This window comes from Pleurodeles waltl, chromosome 10, assembly GCF_031143425.1.
Source record: "Pleurodeles waltl isolate 20211129_DDA chromosome 10, aPleWal1.hap1.20221129, whole genome shotgun sequence".
In the NCBI taxonomy this organism is placed as follows: Eukaryota; Metazoa; Chordata; class Amphibia; order Caudata; family Salamandridae; genus Pleurodeles; species Pleurodeles waltl.
Genome location: NC_090449.1, coordinates 943,494,663 through 943,516,230, shown reverse-complemented (window position 1 = coordinate 943,516,230; position 21,568 = coordinate 943,494,663). Strand labels below are relative to the sequence as shown.

The window sequence follows — 21,568 nt, the reverse complement described above, 5'->3', positions numbered from 1 at the left end:
AACCATAGGATGCAATTCATAAAGCACCATAATTTCCACGCCCCCCCTGGAGTTTCTGGTACCCCTAGTATCAGTGACTCAGATGTAGGGAAAATCCTGCACATTTACGAGGCCACTCATAATGAAGATCTCAGTGACAGATCCTAACTTGCATTCTATTCTTCTGGCCACTCATCTCACACCCCACCGATGATGCCAATTTTCACAAATCCAGTCAGTCACCTCTATCCTTGAGTGCCAGCACTTCCACAATTTGAGGGAAGAGTCTTTTGGGCGCCACCTAGTGGAAGGCAGAATTACTACTAAGAAAAAACGAAAACGGCCTATTTTAAGACGGTGGCGGTCTTCTATAAAGTTAATTTCTATATTACGATGCAGCCTGAAAAGTTATGCTTTACGTATGCATAAAATCTTAATTCTAGCTGGAAAAACGCTCTGTGAACGAGTCTGCAAATAATAACAGGGAAATATATTGGACTATTCTTTTTACCGGAAGTTTGACTTTTTAGCATGCCAACTAATGAGGAAAGAATTCTTTTGTAATGACTCACTCTTTTTTATTAATCCCTCTGCAGCAAGGCTGGCATTGGTGAGATTTTCGAGGGCCACCAAGGGCCTGTGACTGGCATCAGTTGTCAGATGGCGCTGGGTCCCGTCGACTTCTCCCATCTCTTCCTCACGTCCTCTTTCGACTGGACAGTCAAGCTGTGGACTACAAAGGTGAGGCGTTTGGGCCGAAAGCTCAAAAACTGGACATTTGTCTTTCATTACCGCAAACGTGAACGTTCAGGTTTAATCGGAGCCAGATTTGTTAACATTTTTGGTCGCTTCAGATGTTATGTGCTGGCCGGAGATCTTTGAAGCCGTAAAAACGTTGTTTCCATTCTTGGCCCAGTTTCATTTTTCACCAGTCGCAAAATTATACATAGCGTGGCCTAGAATATTATTTTAAGACCGCATTCTGAAGAGTACGAGCCGAAAAGTCGGGGCTCATTTTAGAGAAGACATATATATATATCCTTGCTGGCCGAGGCAAATAAAAGACGCAGTTTAATAGTTTGAATGCACACATAAAAATGCATAATCATTGGACCAGATTTGGCTTTGTCTAATGAGGATTGGTGCATCATTAACGATTCAGCATCTGTGCGCACTTAATATTAAGTACTAGGGAAAGTAAATATACTGGGAGCTGAGACCCATTCACAACAACATCTGTGAGTATGGGAGGCAGTACTACGGGGGAGGGAGGGTACTTTTCATGCACTTTTACATGTCTTTGTGAATGGAAACACTCAACTCCCATTTGTAAAAGGGTAAAAAGGGTGAAGTCCTTTGATTGTCTTCTTGAATATTGAGTACAAAAATATCGTGACACAGTAACCGTGGGCAAAATATCGAGGGACAAAAATTGAAAGGTGAGTGCACAGAGGGAAGTATAGATTTGCTGTTCTTAACTCCACATCCTTCTGTCTTGACGATGTGTGTATATCTTCATGGTAGAAAGATATGTAGTTAGGCATAGAAAATCTATTCGTGCTGTCCTTTTGATATCTTGTCCATTATGTTAGTGTGTCAAGCAGCCGTGGCTCACAGGAGGGAGAAGGAGCAGGGTGACGTGGCGCATGGCAGGGAGGGTGGGGGCGACCAAAAAAAAATAATAATAAAAGTAAAGCTTACCTTTATCCACGCCGCGTCACGCCGCTCCGCTCCACTCCTGTCATTGCAGGCACAGGCTCCCAGCCTGCCCTGCAGCCAATCCTGATGCTGCTCAGAGCAGCATCAGGATTGGCTGGGAGTGCCCAGCCAGAGCGCTGCCAGGCAGACTGGGAGTCTCTGCCTGGTCTCTCCAACCCGGCAACGCAGTGATGGGTTGAAGGGGCCCTACTGCGCATGTATCTTTGGTGGCCAAACATACATGCGCATTGAGGGGGAGTGCTGGGCACTCCACCTCCGTCCCACTCACGCCCCTAGCCCCACACACTTTTATAGTATAAACATAATAAACTGAGTTTATTATGTTTTTACTATGAAAGTTTTGCATCTCCTGCTCCTGGCGGGGGAGGGGAGGGGGTGATGCTCCTCCGCCCTAGCGCCACCCCTGGTGTCATGATCTCCTGGACTCCATGTTCAGGTAGCACACCCAATCCTTTCCTTATGTACTAATTGTATATGAATGCTCCCTGAACTTACACATTATTTTTCCATTATATGCTTTTTGGGTGAATTTGCAAAGGCACCTAAGAGTACATAAAAGAGTGCTAGAGGAGAACTACTTTACAATCTCCAAAATGCCTTTGTGAAAGGTCTCACTATTTTAAATCTGTTTTCAATATCTGAAAAATTTAGTAAGCATTGAACTACTGTATTAAGAGAATAACTACTTATACACCAGCAAATGTAGTTCTGGTGGTGTCGTAGCAAAAGTGCCTTGGCAGCAAGGAAAATTGGGCTGAATGATTTAAATTTCTGAGCTGCCTTGTGGAATGTCTTCCAGATAACAAGTATGAGGCAGTCATAATTCGGATTCCTGGGCTCCTCGTGCATCTGTGCACCGGAAGAAATGCAAATGCTGCATTAAAATAGATCTAATTTCTAATTGGAAGTGGAGAGATTGGAATACCAATGAAGAGACTCAAACCTATTCAACCAGATATTCAAAACATTTCAGGAAAGAAAAGAGTAGAAGGTGGCGCTAACCTGATGCTTGGAAACAGAGATGTTTCAAGATGACAGGTCTAGTGCTGCTATTGTGACCAAGATAATGAGGCTGTCTGGACACAGGGAAGCCTAGGAGATAGAGAGCACTGCTTGTGGAGATGAAGACCGCCACTTTGGTGGGTAGGGAGGCAATAAAGAGGAGAAATGTGCCCTTTCACATGGATAAGATTTTGCTCTTTCCCGAACTTTGAAGTGGGACTCCTTTGAGGAGATGGAAGCTACTATTGATCTGTCAAGTGATATCCAGCCAGATATACAGGTGATACTTGTGGGAAGGACACATGTTTTCTAATGCCAACGAAGCCTGAACTTACCCAGAGAACATTATTGTATATTTCAGTGCTCATTATGTGCAGGAATTCCTAAATACCAAAGACATTGCAAATGAAAACTATGTCCCAGTGCCTAATTCATTATTCTGAATTTCAGTTTGTTTGCAGCAGCTTCCATGGAGCACCATGCTTACAATTCCTCTTTCAAAATGGCCTACATTCATGGTCATGGTCATACCCATGGTCTTGTACGCTCTGACACATCAGCCCTTCCTTCCTCTTAGCGTCTGATCAACTGCTGTGCTGTGGTCTCAGGGAAGGGTGGTTGACCTAGTCTGGACCCTTCAGTTAGGAATGTAACCATCATCATCATCATCATCATCATCATTTCCAGTACTTAAACTGACGCCCACACTCCAGTTATTTCTCAAAAGTGTTTTAATCAACTTTAGAATCTTGAGACATCTGTTCTTTCCCTAGTGGCCAAATAAGTGTGCTCTACATGGGGGGGGAGGGGGTAAAATAAAATGCTAGTTATTTTTTTAATTGCATATCACTGACTGTTTTCCTGCAATAAAATATTTTGTTGCTTGGTGTTCTATTGCTCTTTGTAACAGCATCTTGTCCAGAAAAAAAGCATTTTCACTCTCACTACAGTGTCTTAAGTGACTTGTCTGATAGTCCTTGGCAATAGAAGGCGCTTTATCACAGTTTGCAAAATAAGTGGAAAAACCTGAAGTTGTGTTGGATCATGGTGGTTTGTTGTGGACCATGATAGTTTCTGATATGTATGGAGTCAGGAAAAGTGAATATATTCAGGAAACACTACTAAATTCCAAGGAATTGAAACACATTCCAACTATCAGAACACATTCACAGAAATGTGGAGAATTAGTTCTGCAAGCTAAATATTTCCAAAAAAAGATTTTGTATTTCTGCAAAATATTTAGCCAGCCACCGCTGTTTTATAGTGGAGCTAATATCACCTAATTCAAGGTGAGCTGTTTGAGCATTAAACAAGTCACTGTTGAAAGTATTTAGTTAAAGGGGCAATTGCATCCATTTTTGGGAATAATTTACATGCAGCTAGGTTAATGATCATTTTATGAAGATATTTCTAGTAGCTCTCAATGTTTTGTAGTTTATACATCTACGTTGCATGCAAACCTGGGTAAGCTGTAGGCACCTATTGAAAGATGGAAGTTTATGCTGTTATTAAGTTGCATCGTCATGGAGGTTGACCTGTAATAACGCTGTGCATTTTATGGGAGGTTCATATAAAATCAAATGTTATATGTTACATAGGGTTTAACTGCAATGAGGTTGTGTATATCATGGGCTTCAGCTATTATCAACGTGTGTTTTTTTTCTTAGTTTACGGCTATTATCAGGGTGTATATGTTGTGGGGCTTTAGCTATAATAAAAGTAAGTCTGTTTTGGTATTCAATTGTAGTTGCACTGTATACTATGGCATTCAATTGTCCTATCCTCGTTTTGCTTTATTTGAACTATGTTTGCCTGTGTATTTGTGTGATGAGGATTCTGGTGCAATCAAGTTACAAATGTTATGGTGGACAGCTGTGATGACATTATGGGGGTCATTCTGACCCTGGTGGTAGACTACCGCCAGGGCCAACGACCGCGGATGCACCGCCAACAGGCTGGCGGTGCATCCCAGGGCATTCTGACCGCGGCGGTACAGCCGCGGTCAGAAACAGAAAACCGGCGGTGTCCCGCCGGTTTCCCGCTGCCCTGAGGAATCCTCCATGGCGGCGCTGCAGGCAGCACCACCATGGGGATTCCGACCCCCTTACCGCCAGCCTGGTTCTGGCGGTTTTGACCGCCAGAACCTGGCTGGCGGTAACGGGTGTCGTGGGGCCCCTGGGGGCCCCTGCAGTGCCCATGCCAATGGCATGGGCACTGCAGGGGCCCCCTAACAGGGCCCCACTAGGATTTTCAGTGTCTGCATAGCAGACACTGGAAATCGCGACGGGTGCAACTGCACCCGTCACACCTTTCCCACTCCGCCGGCTCCATTCGGAGCCGGCATCCTCGTGGGAAGGGGTTTCCCGCTGGGCTGGCGGGCGGCCTTCTGGCGGTCGGCCGCCTGCCCAGCGGGAAACTCAGAATTACCGCGGCGGTCTTCTGACCGCGTAGCGGTATTCTGCCAGCGGAACTTTGGCGGGCGGCCTCCGCCACCCGCCAAAGTTAGAATCACCCCCTAAGTATGTTATGGAGTTAACTCGTGTGGATTGTTGCTTCCATTGCAGTCTAAGAATTTGATTCACAAAGACTACTCTATTTGTAGGTGTGACTTACGTTTGTAGTGCTACTGGCTTGCTCATTAAGTTCATGAATAAGACAAGTGTGTTCTTGACTTACTGGAATTCACAGTAAGTCATAGCAAAATCTTTGTGAATTCGGATCCTCTTGTGTTAGCCATGGAACACCAGCTGTGGCCACCAGAAAAGATCAGAAGGAAGTAAAAGATGGCAAACCCATCACAAATACAAAGTAGGAATCTGCAAAAAACGAGGAGAAGGGGCAAGGAGTTTGATTCAGCATACAGATGATTAATGGTGCCACCCGTCCCGTCTGAGCACAGCTGCATGCACCAGCACTCTTTCTTTCACAAAATATGCACAAAAGCTGCCATCTTGATGGAAACTGTAACCAAACAGCTTGACTATGAGAGCCATAGTGATAAAAAAAATTGACCAACAGTTACCTTTTTTCATATTTGTTATTTTGGCCTGAACATATAGACATTCACCAGAGAAATGTGTGGGGTGTTGTTTTCAGTTAATCCAGCGGGCAGCAAGAAACAAAAGGTTTAAATACCCTAAAAAGTTTCAAATAAAATGAAAAATGAAGAAGGATGCAGAAAACACAAAGAGAAATATGAAAAGAGTAAACAAAATCATGATTGGCAGGCCAATAAAAACTTTTCCAAAAACAACAATCAAAAAATGATAAAAAAATATCCACTATGCAACAACAATGCAACAAAAAAGCATTAGAGAGCATCAGTCCTCTAACCGGATGGTGAAGTTGGGATGAAGTGAGATACTTTGGTTAATGATCTGAATTTGTATGTATTTCTATGTCAGGCTTTCCTGTATAGTTTTTCAATACTTTCAATACAGTTGTATTCTTGTTTATTTTGGTTTGGTGTCAGTGAAGCTGTTTGACTTAAGAAAGGTTGTAAATCAGCTGGAAGCACCTCTGTGAAGTCCACTGGTACTCCAATTAATTAATTGTCCTTCAAATTGACTGTGCAAACTTCCTCTAGTATTAGAGTACCTTTCCAGAGTTTGATCACTCTTCCAAGAGACAAGTACTATGGAAGGTCAAGGTTACTCTTCAACAGGCCAGTTTCCTCATACTACTGGCATGAATCCATCAAATTTTCACAGTACCTCATAAGTCAATTGACAATTTCCACAGGTTGGTAGCCACAGTTTGGGCCACTTTCAGACTACAAGCACACAGGCTGCCTAGAGGCATGTTCCGCAATAAGCAAAGGAAACAAGACTACTGCAGACCAAAACCCAAATATTAAAATGGATCCACTCAGAGATATGTCTCTCACTGTTCTTAAAGTGAGTTGTTGGAGCAGGGACTCCCGATGAAGGTTGAAGCAGCTTCAACATCTTCTTCAAGCAAAGCAGAATGGCAGCTTTGCAGCAACTCTGGAGTTCTTCTTATTTCTTCTTCTTTAACCCTTTGCTTGCCTGAAAGTGGTCTGTGTGTGTGTTCATACATGTACAGCTAGTATGCCATTGATAGATGAACCTCAGCTGATCCCTAACCTGAGGTGTCCCCACTCCCTCTTTCCTAGCAGTATGGTGTATTCCTGTGCATAGGTAATCTCCCAGGCAAAATCTAGGAAGACAAAGTTGTGCTATACACGTCAGCGCTCCCCATAAACCTATAAGTCCTTTCCATAGTTATTAGGCCAGCCCCCCTACCCCCACAAAAAAAAGCAATTCAACATCTTCCACCAGTGGAAATAACATCTCTAACAGAGAAGGAAGTTGCTGACCCTGGAATGAACCTACTGCTGAATAGGAGAGTGATAGAAAACAAGGAACATTTTTCTAGTAAGGAAGACCAGCCAGGATTGTTCACCCCAGTAATCACATATTTATGTTTAAAATACTTGAAGCTTTGTCTTTCCCGTGGTATTAGCTTATATTAGCATAAAATATTTGGATTTCTCACCAACTCGAAAATGTATGTGTGAGAATGTGATTTATAGGTTGGAGGGAATGTGAGTACTTACTAAATAATAATGTCACAGTTCTGTACTAGGACCAGTTAGGTTTCAATAATTTAAACCTGAGCTCAACCCGCGATAGCTGTGTAACAGAGCAGATAGACTTAACGTCAGAGAAATGTGTAAATCATTTATTGGTACCAAAACAGTTAAAAAGTAGAAATCAAAATGCAAAAAAAATCCCACTCCAATTGCTACAAATAGAGAAAATGTTAATGAACAAATAGATACCAAAACAACACAAGTCCTATAAGGGGAACTGGAGATATTAATTTTCAAATTTGAATTAAGTTTTTGTATGAAAAAGTACAAAATGCCAACTGAAGGCAACTGGTCATGCTAGATCGGGTCAAAGTCAAAAGTTAGGGCCGCCTGCGATGGAGCATGGGTCAGATACAGAGACCAGGTTCAACCCAGTCTGAAGTTTTATCTTCTAACTTAGCCTCTGAAATTAAAGTTGAAAATGGCAATTCTTTGAGGTTTTACTGTATAAAGAATCGTGATTTTATTAAAGACAAGGAGGCTAGCATTATGCATTATCCCTTTTATTCACTCCTCTGAGCAGCACACCATTGAAAGAACCAAAAGAACCTTGACAACATCACAAAGAAATAGAATGTTCAAGTCCATAAAATCCAGGAGTCCTCCATTTCCTTCCTCTTTTGTTTGAAATCTTCCTCCATTTCCGGATGTTCACCCACAAATAAATAGAAAAAAAAAACACACACCTCTCCTACTTCTAGGGGGAATGGGTGGGATAATGCTAGCCTCCTTGTCTTTAATAAAATCACGATTCTTTATACAGTAAAACCTCAAAGAATCGCCGTTTTATGTCATGACAGGAGGCTAGCATTATGCATGTTTAAAGGCATGCAAAACACTTTTCGAAACATGATCAATATTCTTGATATAAAAAGTTCTAAACGTTTCTGCAGAAGACCAATCTGCAGCATTCAGAATAAGATCCAGATTTCCTCCCAAAATAGAAACTTTACTTGCCATAGCTCCCCTCACTGAATGCGCTGAGAATCTCGAAATATCCACACCAGCCTCTCTCATAGCACCTTTCACCCATCTAGCAATAGTAGCACTTGAAACCCCCTTAAATGGTTTCACATACGAAATCAGTAGTTGCTGATTACCTGCTCCCCTTTTTTCCAACATTCTAGTTTCATATTCCTTCAAGCAGGAACCACACAAACTTTTGGACATTCGTCAAAATATGGATAAAAGATTGAACCAGGCATAGTCTCAGTGCATCTACAAACCTCTAACGGAACTCCAGTTGATTGATAAAATCTATGATTTACTTCCAGAGCTCTTACATCTGAAACCCTCCTAAACGAAACTAAACAAAGAAGAGTAGCCAACTTCCATGAAAGCTCTCTATCACCCAAATACCTGTTTATTGTCCACCTTTGAAACAAAGACAGGACTAAATCTACGTCCCAAAAAACCTCATATTTCGAAAACGGTGGACGCTTCAAACGAATACCCTTCATCACCCTACAAACCAAGGGCCTCCTACCAATAGAAACTCCCTGACAAAGATTGTGACCCGCTGCAACCGCAGACCTGTAACAATTAATCGTTCTGTATGACAAACCTCTATCATACAACTCAGCCAAGCAATTCATTATATTTACTTCATCCGTCTCAACGGGATCCAAACCCCTTTGTGAGCACCAACTAGACAAAATCTTCCAGATACTTCTATGTCTTCTCTTTGTACCAGGTGCCCATGATTCATCCAATAATCCTGCAGCTGACTCCGAAAGGCTTCTAAATCTTCCAGAATTCCTGATATCCTCCAGACTAGAAGGTTCCAAGAACCTTAATCCACCATAGGATGCTCCTCTCCTTCCGCCCCTGACAAAAGACCTCTCAACACTTCATTAGAATCGGAAATTCTACAGCCATCTCCATCACAGACGGAAACCAAGGCTGAGTTTTCCAAAAAAGAGTCACCAGAACTAACTGACACTGCTGCCGCCTCACCTGTAACAAAATTCTCTGGATCATTGAAAAAGGAGGAAATGCGTAACCTTTCATTTTCGACCAATCCTGCATAAATGCATCCACTGCTGTAGCACCGGGATCATGCCTCCAACTGACGTACTTTTCCAACTGAAAAGTCAACCTGGAGGCAAAAAGATCTACTTCCAAAGGACCCATGACCAGATTTATTTCCCTGAATAGATGCTCGTTCAATTTCCAATCGCTGAAATCCCTCATCTGACGAGAATTCCAATCTGCAACCACATTTTACACCCGTCCAAAACTCCGCTTTCAAACTGATTTTGTGCTCTAAACAAAAACCTCACAATTCCTTCGCCAACTCTGCTAAATTCCTCGAACGAGCACCTCACAATTTGTTTATATATGTCACCGTAGTAACATTGTCCATCTTCAGGAGAACAGATTTTCCTTTTAAAACATCCCTGAAATTCTGTAAAGCAAACATCCCTGCTTGCAATTCTAAACAATTTATATGACTTTCTTTTTCCAAACAAGTCCACACTCCACCTGTCTCCAAACCCAGACAAGGAGCACCCCAACCAAGCTTGCTCGCATCTGTTTCTAATACAAAATCTGGTTTTACTCCAAAAAGTGCTCGACCATTTCATGCTTCCAAATTCTTCTTCCACCAAACCAATTCCTCTCTCTCCTCTACTGAAATTGAAATCCGATCTCCATACCAAAGACCTTTTCTCAGCCCAAACATCTTTAAATGCTGTAAGGCTCTGTAGTGCAAAGGACCTGGAAAAATCGCCTGAATAGACAGTGTCAAAAGTCCAATCAAACGAGCTAAATATCTCAAAGTCACCTCCTGCTTCCTTAACCAAGATTGCACCTCCTGCCTTATTTTCTTCACTTTCCTTGTTGGTAACACCAACTGACATAGTTTAGTGTCCACTTCAAAACCCCAAAACTCCAACCTTTGAACAGGTATCCACACTGACTTCTCCAGATTTATAATAAAACCCAGACTCTCCAATAAGTCTTTCACCATACACAAATGTTCTTTTAAGATTCCTTCTTCCTGATTCAGAATCAAAATGTCGTCTAAATAGATAATCATTCTCACACATCTCTCTCTGTGAGAAAACCAACCACTGGACGCGAAACCTTTGTAAAACACCAAGGTACCGAAGCCAGCCTGAAAGGAAGACTCTGGAACTGATACAACTGGCTCTTCCACCTGAACTGCAAGTACCTCTGACTGCATTGAGCAACTGGAATCATAAAATATGCATCTTTTAGATCCAATTTGACGATCCAATCCTGTTCCTGCAAAAGACCTCGTAACAGATGAGTTCCCTTCATCTTGAAATGATAATAAGTCACAACCTGATTCAGGTTCCTCATATTTATCACCGGCCTCCAACCATTGTCTTTCTTCTGCACCAAAAACAAAGTACTTACAAAACCTTTCTCCTGATCTTCCAACTCCACAATCAGATTATTTTCCAACAAATGCCCTATCACCATATATACAATATCTTCCAGCTCTTTCTGGAAGTTTAATTCCTTTGGCTCCACCACCTGCACCGGTTTTACATCGAACTCTATAACATAACCCTGAACAGTCTGCAGAATCCACGAATCCTGAGTGATTAACTCCCAGCTCTCTCTGAAAAATGTCAACCTTCCTCCCACCTTTAACGGGATAGAAGTAGAAATAGTCTTCATACTCACCTTGACTTTGCACGTGTCCCACACTTCCGCCTCTCGATCTCACAGACTGAGCACATCCCCTTCCCTTCTGTGGGTAAAATTGAGTACCTCCAAAGTTTCCTCTAAAACTCCCCGCTCTGTGATATTGGGCTCTAAAACCTGCCCGGCCAGGAGGCTGCCCTCTCCTACCGGCCCTGCCCTGCCGGTTATTTGAAAAAACTCTTTTCATAGAAAAATGTGCATTGTCAAGACTCGTAAAAGTATGGACATACTTCGTCAAGGCCTTCACCATGCCGTCTCCAAACAATAAGCCTCGAGCTTCCTCAGCTTCCTTATTTGCCAAATCAGCCAATTTAGGATTTATGCACATCAAAACAGTCTTTCTTCCTTCCACTAAAATTCCTGCATTAGCATTTCCAAGAAAACATATTGCTCTCCGGCACCAATCCCTCAGGTGATGAATATCCAAATCTTTTCCTTGAAAATAAGCGTCCTCCACAGTATCAAAAAATCTTGCCAGGGGACCCAAAACATCAAGCAACTTATCTTGCACTTGTTTCAATGATTTTTCCAAACCTTTCCTAGGGTCTCTACCCAGCCTAAATAAATAAGTTAGCATATCCGGATCTAAATTAGGAGTCATACAGACTTTTTCATCAATCACAGGCCTAGAACATTCCGCCCTCATAACACTTCTCTCTTCTGTCTCTAAAGGCTTACACACCCTATCCTTAATATAACGTGCCACATGTTCCAATGGCTACCACTCCTTACCCCAAGGGTGTCGAATATCTCTGGGCTCAAATAATTTTTCCCCTAAAGGATCCAACAATTCCTCACCTGAATTTGCCCTAAAAACCGCTCCAAATTTATCTTCTAAATCATCTTTGTATTCCAAGACATACTCATTGACATCCTCCGCCAAAAATTCTTCAGTACAGCCCTCCTTTTCAGCGTCAAGCTGACTTTCTTTTGCACCGCTTAGGGTACCTTTCTCTCTCGAGCCACCAGGGACTCCTATCTGTCTCAATTCCTTAGGCAAATCTCTTTTTTTATTATAACATTTTTCACCCGGATCCCTTAAACGGTCCTCGCCTTCAGAAAAAGAGTAAAACTCTTCATCATCCACTCCTTTCCTCTTACCCAGAGCCTGTCTCATGTACTCCTGAACCACTGACGTAACCTCCTCAGAGACGATCTTACGAATAAGATCTTCCTGAGAACCTTCCTTTTCCTTATTAAATTCAGACATGACTACAATTATAAATATATAAATAAGACCACTCTTGCTCTCAGAAAAGAATTTAACAGAAATCACAAATTTTCCTCAGAGAGCCAACCAAAACGAAATCAATCGTCTCCTCAAACCAGAAACTGGTTACCTTGGAGACGATAAACAAAACAGCAGTCCGCTTCAGAAACAAGCCGAGCACTTGTAACGAAGCTGATCGCCTATAAAATAAACTCAATGGCACACGCCCATCGAGATGCTCATGAAAAAACAATTTGATCCCAGCGCACGCAGTACTAGCTCTCCAACTGCCGCAATGAAACAAAATAAACAGTAAAAGTGAAAAACGTGCTGTGGTGCATTCATCCAATTTCACTTTTGAGAATAAAACAAGGCATGAATAACTCCGAACGCACTCGGCGTTCACAAGCGCGATAAACAACGCGCTGACAGTGATTAAAGAAATCTCTCCCAGCGCTCGTATTTATTACTACAATTGCGCATAAAATTACAGCCTAACAAAAAAAAAACTGATGAAAGGACAAAAATGCTAACAACAACAGCCTTATCTAGTAATTTAAAATAATGATCTGAATAAGTAAATACGTCACAATAAAATATATATAACTACCAAACAGCCCCCATTTACAACCCATAAATTGGGTTTTCCCTAGAAATGAAAGAAACAAACATACCAATAGTTCACTGAAAGTAAACTATTAGAAAAACATATACTTATCTGCTCAGAAGCAGCAAACAAAAGAGGAAGGAAACGGAGGACTCCTGGATTATATGGACTTGAAATTATTTTTCTTTGTGATGTTGTTAAGGTTCTTTTGGTTCTTTCAATGGTTTGCTGCTCAGAAGAGTGAATAAAAGGGATAATGCATAATGCTAGCCTCCTGTCTTGACATAAAGTCCTTACTGATGCTAAGCAGCAGGCTATATGGATTCCACACAGCTGGATAGCCATCATATGATGTGAGATAAATTAAAAATTAGCACCAAAGGAAGGTTTATCGCAGGCCTGATAGTTTTCACACCTTCACCTGGTGAAGATTTCGACCTTCAGACTTAGTCACTTTTTTGGAACTCAGATTCCTCTTGCAAGGCAAGGTTGTAAGCTATGAACGAACAGGTCCCCATGAGGCCGGATTCCTTCTCCATGACATGTTGCTGAAACAGATTTGCTGCTGCAGAAAAGCTTTGAGTTGGAGCTAGCTGAATCTTTGGCTCAGTGCCAACGCACCTTCGTTGGATTGACTTTGCAGGTTGGCCCCGGTCTTCTGTTAGTTTTCCAGGCAAAAATCCTTGAAAAGGTTTCTAAGTCCCAACATTTAGGTATAGGCAAGAGAAGTATACTCTGACACTTATCCAAGTGCCCCAGGACTTTAGCCACACCACTTGGAGGTCATAACTCACTATGAGGGAATCCACCAGCAGTGTCTAGGGTAGGTCTAGCTAAAACTGGTCAGCTAGGCTCTTAAGAAAAGGTTGAAGAGAGACTAAGTGCTACCATGTACAAGGAGCTTATAGGTAAGTTAAATGTGCAAGCCATGGTTTTTAACTAATTCTACAGATTTGTAGGGCTCAGAGCACATATTCTGGGGCCTGGTTAGCAGGGTCCCAGTGTAAAGAGTAAAACAAACTAACAGCCTCAGTCCAAGAAAGACAGGGCTGATCATGCAAAAAGAGACATTTCCTTACAGCATGATTCTCATCACTTAATAATTCACTCTGGCTGGAAAAAGGTTACAATATTTCATAATTGATATGTATCATGCTATAAGTGGCATTTAAATTCTGTGCTAATGGTGGCTTTTCACTGAAGCCATTGTTCTGTAAACTGCTCCGCAATTCAGTTGACAAGGATTCAGGCTGTGCTGGATCAAATTTTGGGGAATGCCTAAAGGGGCATCCGTATGGGTATCTTTATGTTTGTTGTCTGTTTCAGCCTCAAAGTTTACATGTGTGTTGGTTGCTCATGTACTACATACTCTGTACTACAAACAGGTTTATTGGCTTTAGGGATGTTATTTACAATAGATATTTATTGAAAAAGTGCATTGTGATTAGTGATTTAAGTGGGCCGCCAATGTCAGGTAGTGAGCACCTGCACTTGTTTACTTAGAGAGGGAGAGTACCTGCACTTTTAAGCAGAGGTGCATTACTTTTAATTTGAGAGTACCAGCACTTCTAAGAATTAACTAGGTACTCTGGTAAAGGATACCTGCATTTCTGGTTTTCAAATTCAAGCCTTGATTGTTATGATAATTGCACAGAAAACTTGAAGTAAAGACAAACAATGTAGCAATTTTACCCTGTGACGGCTGCCACTGTGTAGTTATAATTAGGATCGTGTTTCCATAGGAAATGCCTTTTTTGTTCCTAATAACTTTGGAGCCATTTGAAGAACCTCCCCAAAACTTTCAAAAACATTTCTACTCTTTGACTAATTAGTGCATGGAAAGTTTTGGGTAATCCATCTAGCAGGGGTCGAGAAAAAAGAGGTGTTCCAAACTTTGTTTTCCCTCTTCATTTTTCCATGGGAACTTTAGACACTGCTACAGCGCAAGCCACTGAGTAGAATCACATCAATTTTGGCAGAAAGCTAGACCTTGGTCCTGAAAGAATGCTTTTCGTGTTTTGATGTGAATCCGTTCAGTAGTTTTGGAAAACTTAAGGTTAAAAAAATGGGAAAATTAAGGTAAGAAAAAATGATGTATCCTACCACGGAGGATCTGCAGAACTGAATGATCTCATCCTGAGATTTGATTGGCTGCCACCACAGCAACCAGGAAGTGGTGGCAGCCATCTTAAGACTTGGAACTTAGTCCTGAGTCCTAAGACAAAATGCAAAAAAAGAAGATGGGGACAGAGTAAGGATACCCTGACCCACTTGGCCTGTTGGTGGGGTACCTGGGCCAAAACACCATCCCAAGGGCAGGGAAGGAAAAAGCAGGCTGCCTCTTCCAGTCTCTCCCTCTGCCTCCATGAGTCCCCCAGGAGCTCAGGGGAGCCTCAGATGGGCCTCCAGGGGTTCGGTGATCGTGGGCGGGTCTGAACCCTCACCTAGATCCACACAAGACACCATTCACAACACACACCATGGCACCCCCCCAAACACCCATGCTTCACAGAAAGGGAGCTAACGACCATGGTGGATGAGATACTGAAGGTTGAGCCACAATTATTTGTTGCACAGGTCCAGCACACACCAGGGATCTCATCCCCCAGGGCTGTCACTTCAATTAAACAGAGGGGGCAGTGCGGCCCCTCACTTGAGCAGTTAAAAGCCCTACGGGGCCCATCCGGGGCGACTCAGTGACGGGGTTCTGGGGAGCCCACCCCCGGGACACAATAGTTTCCCTGCCCACATTAGCACAGGTAGGGAAACATGTTTGCTCACATCTGGCAGGAGCATTTTTAAATCTGCCACTAAATGAGAATAAAGGCTAACTGTGATTCTAGCTGGCAGGAGATTTAAAAATGCTCCTGTCGGCTGGGAGTAGACTTGTGTCCAGTTTCCCTCTATTCATTGATGTGGGCAGAGAAACAGAACACATATTGCTCCCATCCAGATGTAGCATGCATGTATAGCTGCCTTCTCCGTGCTGGAGTAATACCGTCTCCATCACTAAGTGGGGAGCAGGTTGGGACTGCAAGGGTTCTGGGGCTCCCCCGCATACCCCAACATGGTCCTTGGTGGGCGTCCCCAGGTGGACACTGGGGCATCCACCCATAATTCATGAAGAGGCTGGAGGATGGGGTCCCCTGGACCAAAATTGGCTCAGGGAGTAGGCTTTATGGTACTCCTCCATTTAAAAGAAAACTACCACAAGGCCCCATCCCTTTAAAAAAAATAAAAACACACAGCCACGGGGGATCGCCCACTTGTCCAAAGGCAACTATAACTTCGCCCCATCATGCACTACTAGTTAGCCCACATATTACATCAATCATGACCTCTTCTATGACATCATTGCTAATACCACTGCAACGTTTGTAATGAAATTATTAAGGAGAAAACTGTGCATGGCCAGGGCATGAATTATAGTTATCTTGAGACACAAGTTACTTGAGATAACTAATTTCTGTGTTTTTTTTATTTTAAAATGTTACTGAACATTTCACCTAACTATAATGTTACTTTAACCTTTGTTTTTGTCAGTGAATATACTAATATTTAAATGTCAAACTTGAGTGGTCAATATGTTCTGTCCCGTTGCCCCCTTTTTTGCCATGAAGTGGCATGGTTTAGATGCTACTTTAGGGGTGCCTTTAGAGGACTGTTGCATTGAACCCCAAACTCGTGAGGTGATACCCCACTACGCGTCAGATCCCTGTCATAACAGGTGTGTTACATGTTGCTTGAGTGCCTACTGGGCTTCTCCACTGAAAAAATAGATACTGTCGTAAGGTGAATGTGTTATTTTTTATTTTGAGCCTTCTTGTTTGAAAATAATAAATACTTTTTAAAAATTCAATGGTCAGAGCAATATACATTTAGGGCCTCATTACAACCCTGGTGGTCTTAAGACCGCCAGGACCGCAGTGGCAGTCGGACCGCCGCCAATGTGGCAGTCAGCAGTCCGACAGCCACAATACAACTGTGGTGATTGCGCCATTGTTGGACCGCCAGCACCGCCACTGGAGTGGCTGGCGATGCTGGCGGTCCCAATCCACCAGGGGAGCGTTGGGGATTACGAGTCCCTTCTTTGCCAAACTTTACATGGCGGTATCACCAGGTAAAGGCTGGCGGAGGCAGGGTGCAGTAGGCCCAATGGGGGCCCATGCACTTAGCATGGGCAGTGGAGGGGCCTTAATGACCATCCCTGTCGTGCTTTTCACTGTCTGCTTTGACAATTTATGTAGTTTCTAGGAACATCCAGTTGTCCATTGAAAAACAGAAATAAAAATGTCATTCTGACACTGCTTGTTTTAACAACCCACGTATTCACACAGCATATTGGCACACTTCTCTAGACCTGTAATTACCAAGTAGTAGGAGAAAATCATATTCAACTAGAATCCAAAAATGGAAAAAAGAGAGCTGCGTGCATTGGTAGATAATTAACAAAGGGATGCACATTTTGCTGTCTAAATAGCATTACAGTACGAGTACCAGCTCGCTACCCAAGCTTAAATTAATCTGGGCAAATGTGTTCAGCCAGGACACGTGTGAGCACATATATATATCAAAATAAATTATAGATTTGGTTTGGGGGATAGTGGCAGCTGATTAACCTGAATATGTGCCACACATAAACTATTGACTGAATTGCACTGAGCGTGTGAGCAAGCCTTATCTCACAAAGAGGGTATTTTATACAGCATGATCTTACACAACAATAGAACTGTTTTGCAAGCAGGTCAAACACCCAGGGTATGTAGTTCGATATCTTGTTTCAAGATACAAGAGTATGCTTGGGATACTAGTCTTTTTATAACGTGGCTCAGAACCTACATGGAAGGAGAGTGATGGGAAAAAAACATTGAGGGGTCTTCACGATGTAAATGATGAGAAAGCAGAGCTATCTTTCATGTATTGCAGGTCTCGCAATCTCAGGCAGCAGAGCTACATCTCAGGTTATACAGATCTCCAGATAAGATACCTATTTCTTACACCACTTTTACAGACACAAACCTCATGCATGGGTTGAATGTGGTGATGATAAAACATGACCACGAGTCATGAAATAAGTCATAGCATTGACTCGGACAACTGAGGAGGTGGATGTCACAGAAAGCTAACTGTTCAGGGCAGGTGGGAAGGGCAATGGCAGCACAACAGCCACACAGGGCTGTAATGAGGCAGCAAGGACATGGACTTGGACAATGGATAGCAAAGAGGAAGGTGGGCAGGAGCAGCGAGCTCAGGTGGGGGCAGCACTATGCCAGGCCAGGACCTGCGCCCCTGCATTGCGATGGGCATCTTATTTAACATTTAAGAAAAACCATAGAAATTCACTGAACAAACTAAAGGTTACAGTGATGTTATATTTACGAAATAGAATTTAAAAGAAAAGACTTAGAAATTCACACAAAAAAAAGGTTAAAGCGACGTTATAGTTAGGTTCAGATTTTACACACACCAAACCATAGAAATTCAGCTGTTATAGATAGTTATGCTATGCACAGCTAAATACCCCAAATATTACATCACTCATGACATTTGCAGTAAAATCATTGATGATAAAACTATGCATGGTGAGTGCACAAGTTATTGTTACCTTAGGGCAAGCTCCTACCTATTGTGTCCTGCCTGCTGTACTCCCATTTTATTAAGTGAATGTACCTACCATTAGCTTTCAATGTTTCAATGTTACTTATAGTTTTCTTTCACTCTTACATATTCCTCTAGTGTATTGCAATGTGCACAGTTTTGACTATTATTAATGACATGAGGTGTACATTCCTGTTATAATCAATATAGCCTTCTCTTGGCTTCCTAATAATGTGTTCTATGTGTGCCTCTACACTACATCACAATGGTCTGAAAAGCTAAATATATATATCTATATATATCTATGTAGATATATATATATACACAGACACACACACATGCGGTCCCAGATAGCCTGTAAAGGGCTTAGTAAAAAATGTATTTAAAAAAAACTGGGACCACAGGGAGAGACCTTGTGGCTTTCCCCAGGGTCCCAGATAGCCCGTAAGGAGCTTCGTATAAAATACATTTTTTTTATTTAAAGTCAGGGACTGCGAGGGAGGCCATGAGGCTTCCCCCGCAGTCCCAGATAGCCCACAAAGGGCTAATAAAAAAATATGAAAAACAAATGAATTAGCTCAGTGTCACACTGAGCACTGAGGGTTCGAATCCAGGTGTGTCGCCGGTCTTTTCCCTTTTTGTTTTAATTCACATGTATAAGGCTATTGAAAGGTGATCTTACTCTTTTTAATTGACAAATACATTTTTCTTTTCAATTTGTGCAGAAATATCTCATTGTAAATATATCATCCATGAAAGCCTAAAACTCTCTCTCTTACTCTTTTTTTCTCTCTCTCTCTCTCTCTTTCAATCTCTTTCTCTCACTCTCTCACCCACTCAGACCCTTATGCAGCCACTCACAGGGCCATTCAGACACTCACTCACCCACTCGCAGACCCACTCAGACCCTCATGCATCCACTCACAGCCCCACTTAGACCCTAGTGCACCCACTCACAGCCCTACTCACACATACAAGCACCCACTCACAGACCCAGGCAAGGGCGCAAATTACAGTTACTTGAAAGAACTCTATAACTGCTGAACTTCTATGGTTTTTAGGAGCAAATTCAGAACCTAACTATACCATCCCTGTAACCTTTGTTTTTTTCAGTTTAATAATAATAAACCCGAAGTGCAAAACAGGAGGACTGACGCAGCGCACCTCTAAAAACTAGACAAGCATTCAAGCATTTTACTGGTCGATCCATGTACATTTTGAGCTACTATAGAAAATACCTAAAAATGTCATTGAACAAACAGGATTGTGGCGGAGAATTGTCTACTGGAGCCAAAAAAGAGCAGATCTAACCAACTTTTATTTGCAGAGTTCATTGAGGGCTTTGAATTTAGATTTTCATTTCCTAACTTTCACTACTTTGACCAGCTGTGCACTCTAGGGAATATTTTTTTCCATATTTTTGTAGGCACTGCTGAGACATAAACTCTACAAAAGCTCATTTCAGATAATTACAGAGAAACCTTTTGGCTTGTGCTGTGTAGTCCATGGGTTTTTTGCTGGGATTGACAAGCACAAGTTCATAAGTCCTGGTGTGTGGCTAGAGTACATCGGTATAGATGTTCTAAAAATGTAAGAAGGAAGAACTGTTCCACAAAGTTGAAATACAATAGATTCTGAATTATTCCCTTACGTCCATTTATGTTCTCATGAACCACTTGGACCTTTGAGTGAAAGCCTTCATTCAAAGTATTATTACACAGGCATTTAGACGGATGCGTCTTTTATATTTTGTGTGTTAAAAAAGTGCTTTTTTACTTTATTTAACCATAAGTACAAGTAGATTATTAGTTTCAATAACAAAAGCCATTTATCATTGGCAACATAATTTTAGTTTGTTTTCGATAAGAAAGGGCGATAAATAAGGTTTAGTTTCTGTGTGCAAATGCTCTATTTGCAATGTAAGTATTTTGAGTTTGGTCCAAGTACATGGTAATGAATGAATTTACTTTAGAACTTGCTTTTTGACAGAAGGCCAAATCCGCTGAGGGAAGAGGGTGGAGCTGCCTGTTCAGAAGAAATCTCTCGTGTTTTTTGCCCTTTACCTCTGGAGCCAGAGGTCTGGCTGACATCCAGCCACACGTAAAGAAGATTATGGTATTTTCTATGTAATTTCAAATAGCAAAAATATAGTCATGTGGTTTTTCAAGTCAACCACTGCATTTTTGCAGCGTTTGACTGCTTTCCCGCTTTTTTTGCTTCCTCTGTCACATAAAAGGGATGAAAACGCCTCTGGACTGAAGAAGGACAGAGTACCACGGATCTCTTTCAATCAAGGGCTGTTCGACCTGATAACATTCTGTTCAGAGCCCTATTTACCGAACCGCGCATGTGAGAGCTCTGTAACTCAGCCAAGCACATATTAATTTCATTCCATCAAGACGGCCGGGAGGTTAATGTTTGCATGATGCTTGTACTGAGACTTAGCTCCTGGCCTTGGATGTCTGTGCGCATCCCTCTCCCCCCTTGCATAACCTCCACAGGCTGTCAGTATACTGCTTCCTTGGCTGCCAGGGTTATACCTGGCAACAAATAAGGCAGCATGCCATATGCTTCACAATTATATATTTAGGAGTTGTATAGTGCTCTCCCTGTACCTATTAGTTTATTTCAGACACTGACATGTGCCTGGGGTAAGTTTTTATGTTAAATTCCGAAAGAAATCAGTAAGTATGCCATGAGTGTATTTTGAGGTGGCTTTGAAGGAAGTTGAAAGACGTTTGAAGAAAATGAGATTCATATATTGTTTATTTAGAATGAGATTCAGATGGAATTCTGCAGCCCAATCCAACATGGCCTTTCTGCTGTAAAGCTCAGTGCACCCTGAATGGATGACAACACAGTATGATGATATAAGACTATAGTATTACTTAATGTAATAAAAAAAATTGCTGACATTACCTACTTTCTTAAAAAGGGCAAAAAACATTTTTGTTTAAGTTCTCCCAGTCACTGGGAAAAATGTGTGGGTCATGGACATTTGGTATGTAGGTCTTGGAGAGGGGCCTTTGCTTTGACAATCATCTTTAGACCTCACATACCACATGGGCCACACCCCCTCTTTTTTAACAATGAAGCAGATCTTGCCATATGAGTGGATACTGTATCAATTGAAAAAATTCCACCACAACACCTGGCATAT

At 42.0% G+C, this 21,568-nt stretch overlaps 1 protein-coding gene and 1 long non-coding RNA gene across 5 annotated transcripts in view; one reads left to right on the top strand and one right to left on the bottom strand.

Annotated features, from left to right (window-relative positions):
- Positions 1–683, bottom strand: part of LOC138262053 (uncharacterized) — a 92,306-nt gene extending 91,623 nt beyond the window's left edge. The window contains exon 1 of the long non-coding RNA XR_011199192.1: positions 552–683. This is a non-coding gene — a long non-coding RNA (uncharacterized lncRNA). The remainder of the gene's footprint in view (positions 1–551) is intronic.
- Positions 1–21,568, top strand: part of DYNC1I1 (dynein cytoplasmic 1 intermediate chain 1) — a 1,447,115-nt gene that overhangs the window by 1,312,845 nt on the left and 112,702 nt on the right. For all 4 annotated transcript variants that reach the window (XM_069211741.1, XM_069211739.1, XM_069211740.1 and 1 more), the window contains one exon: positions 576–720. In XM_069211741.1, the coding sequence (XP_069067842.1) occupies positions 576–720 (145 nt within the window). The remainder of the gene's footprint in view (positions 1–575; positions 721–21,568) is intronic.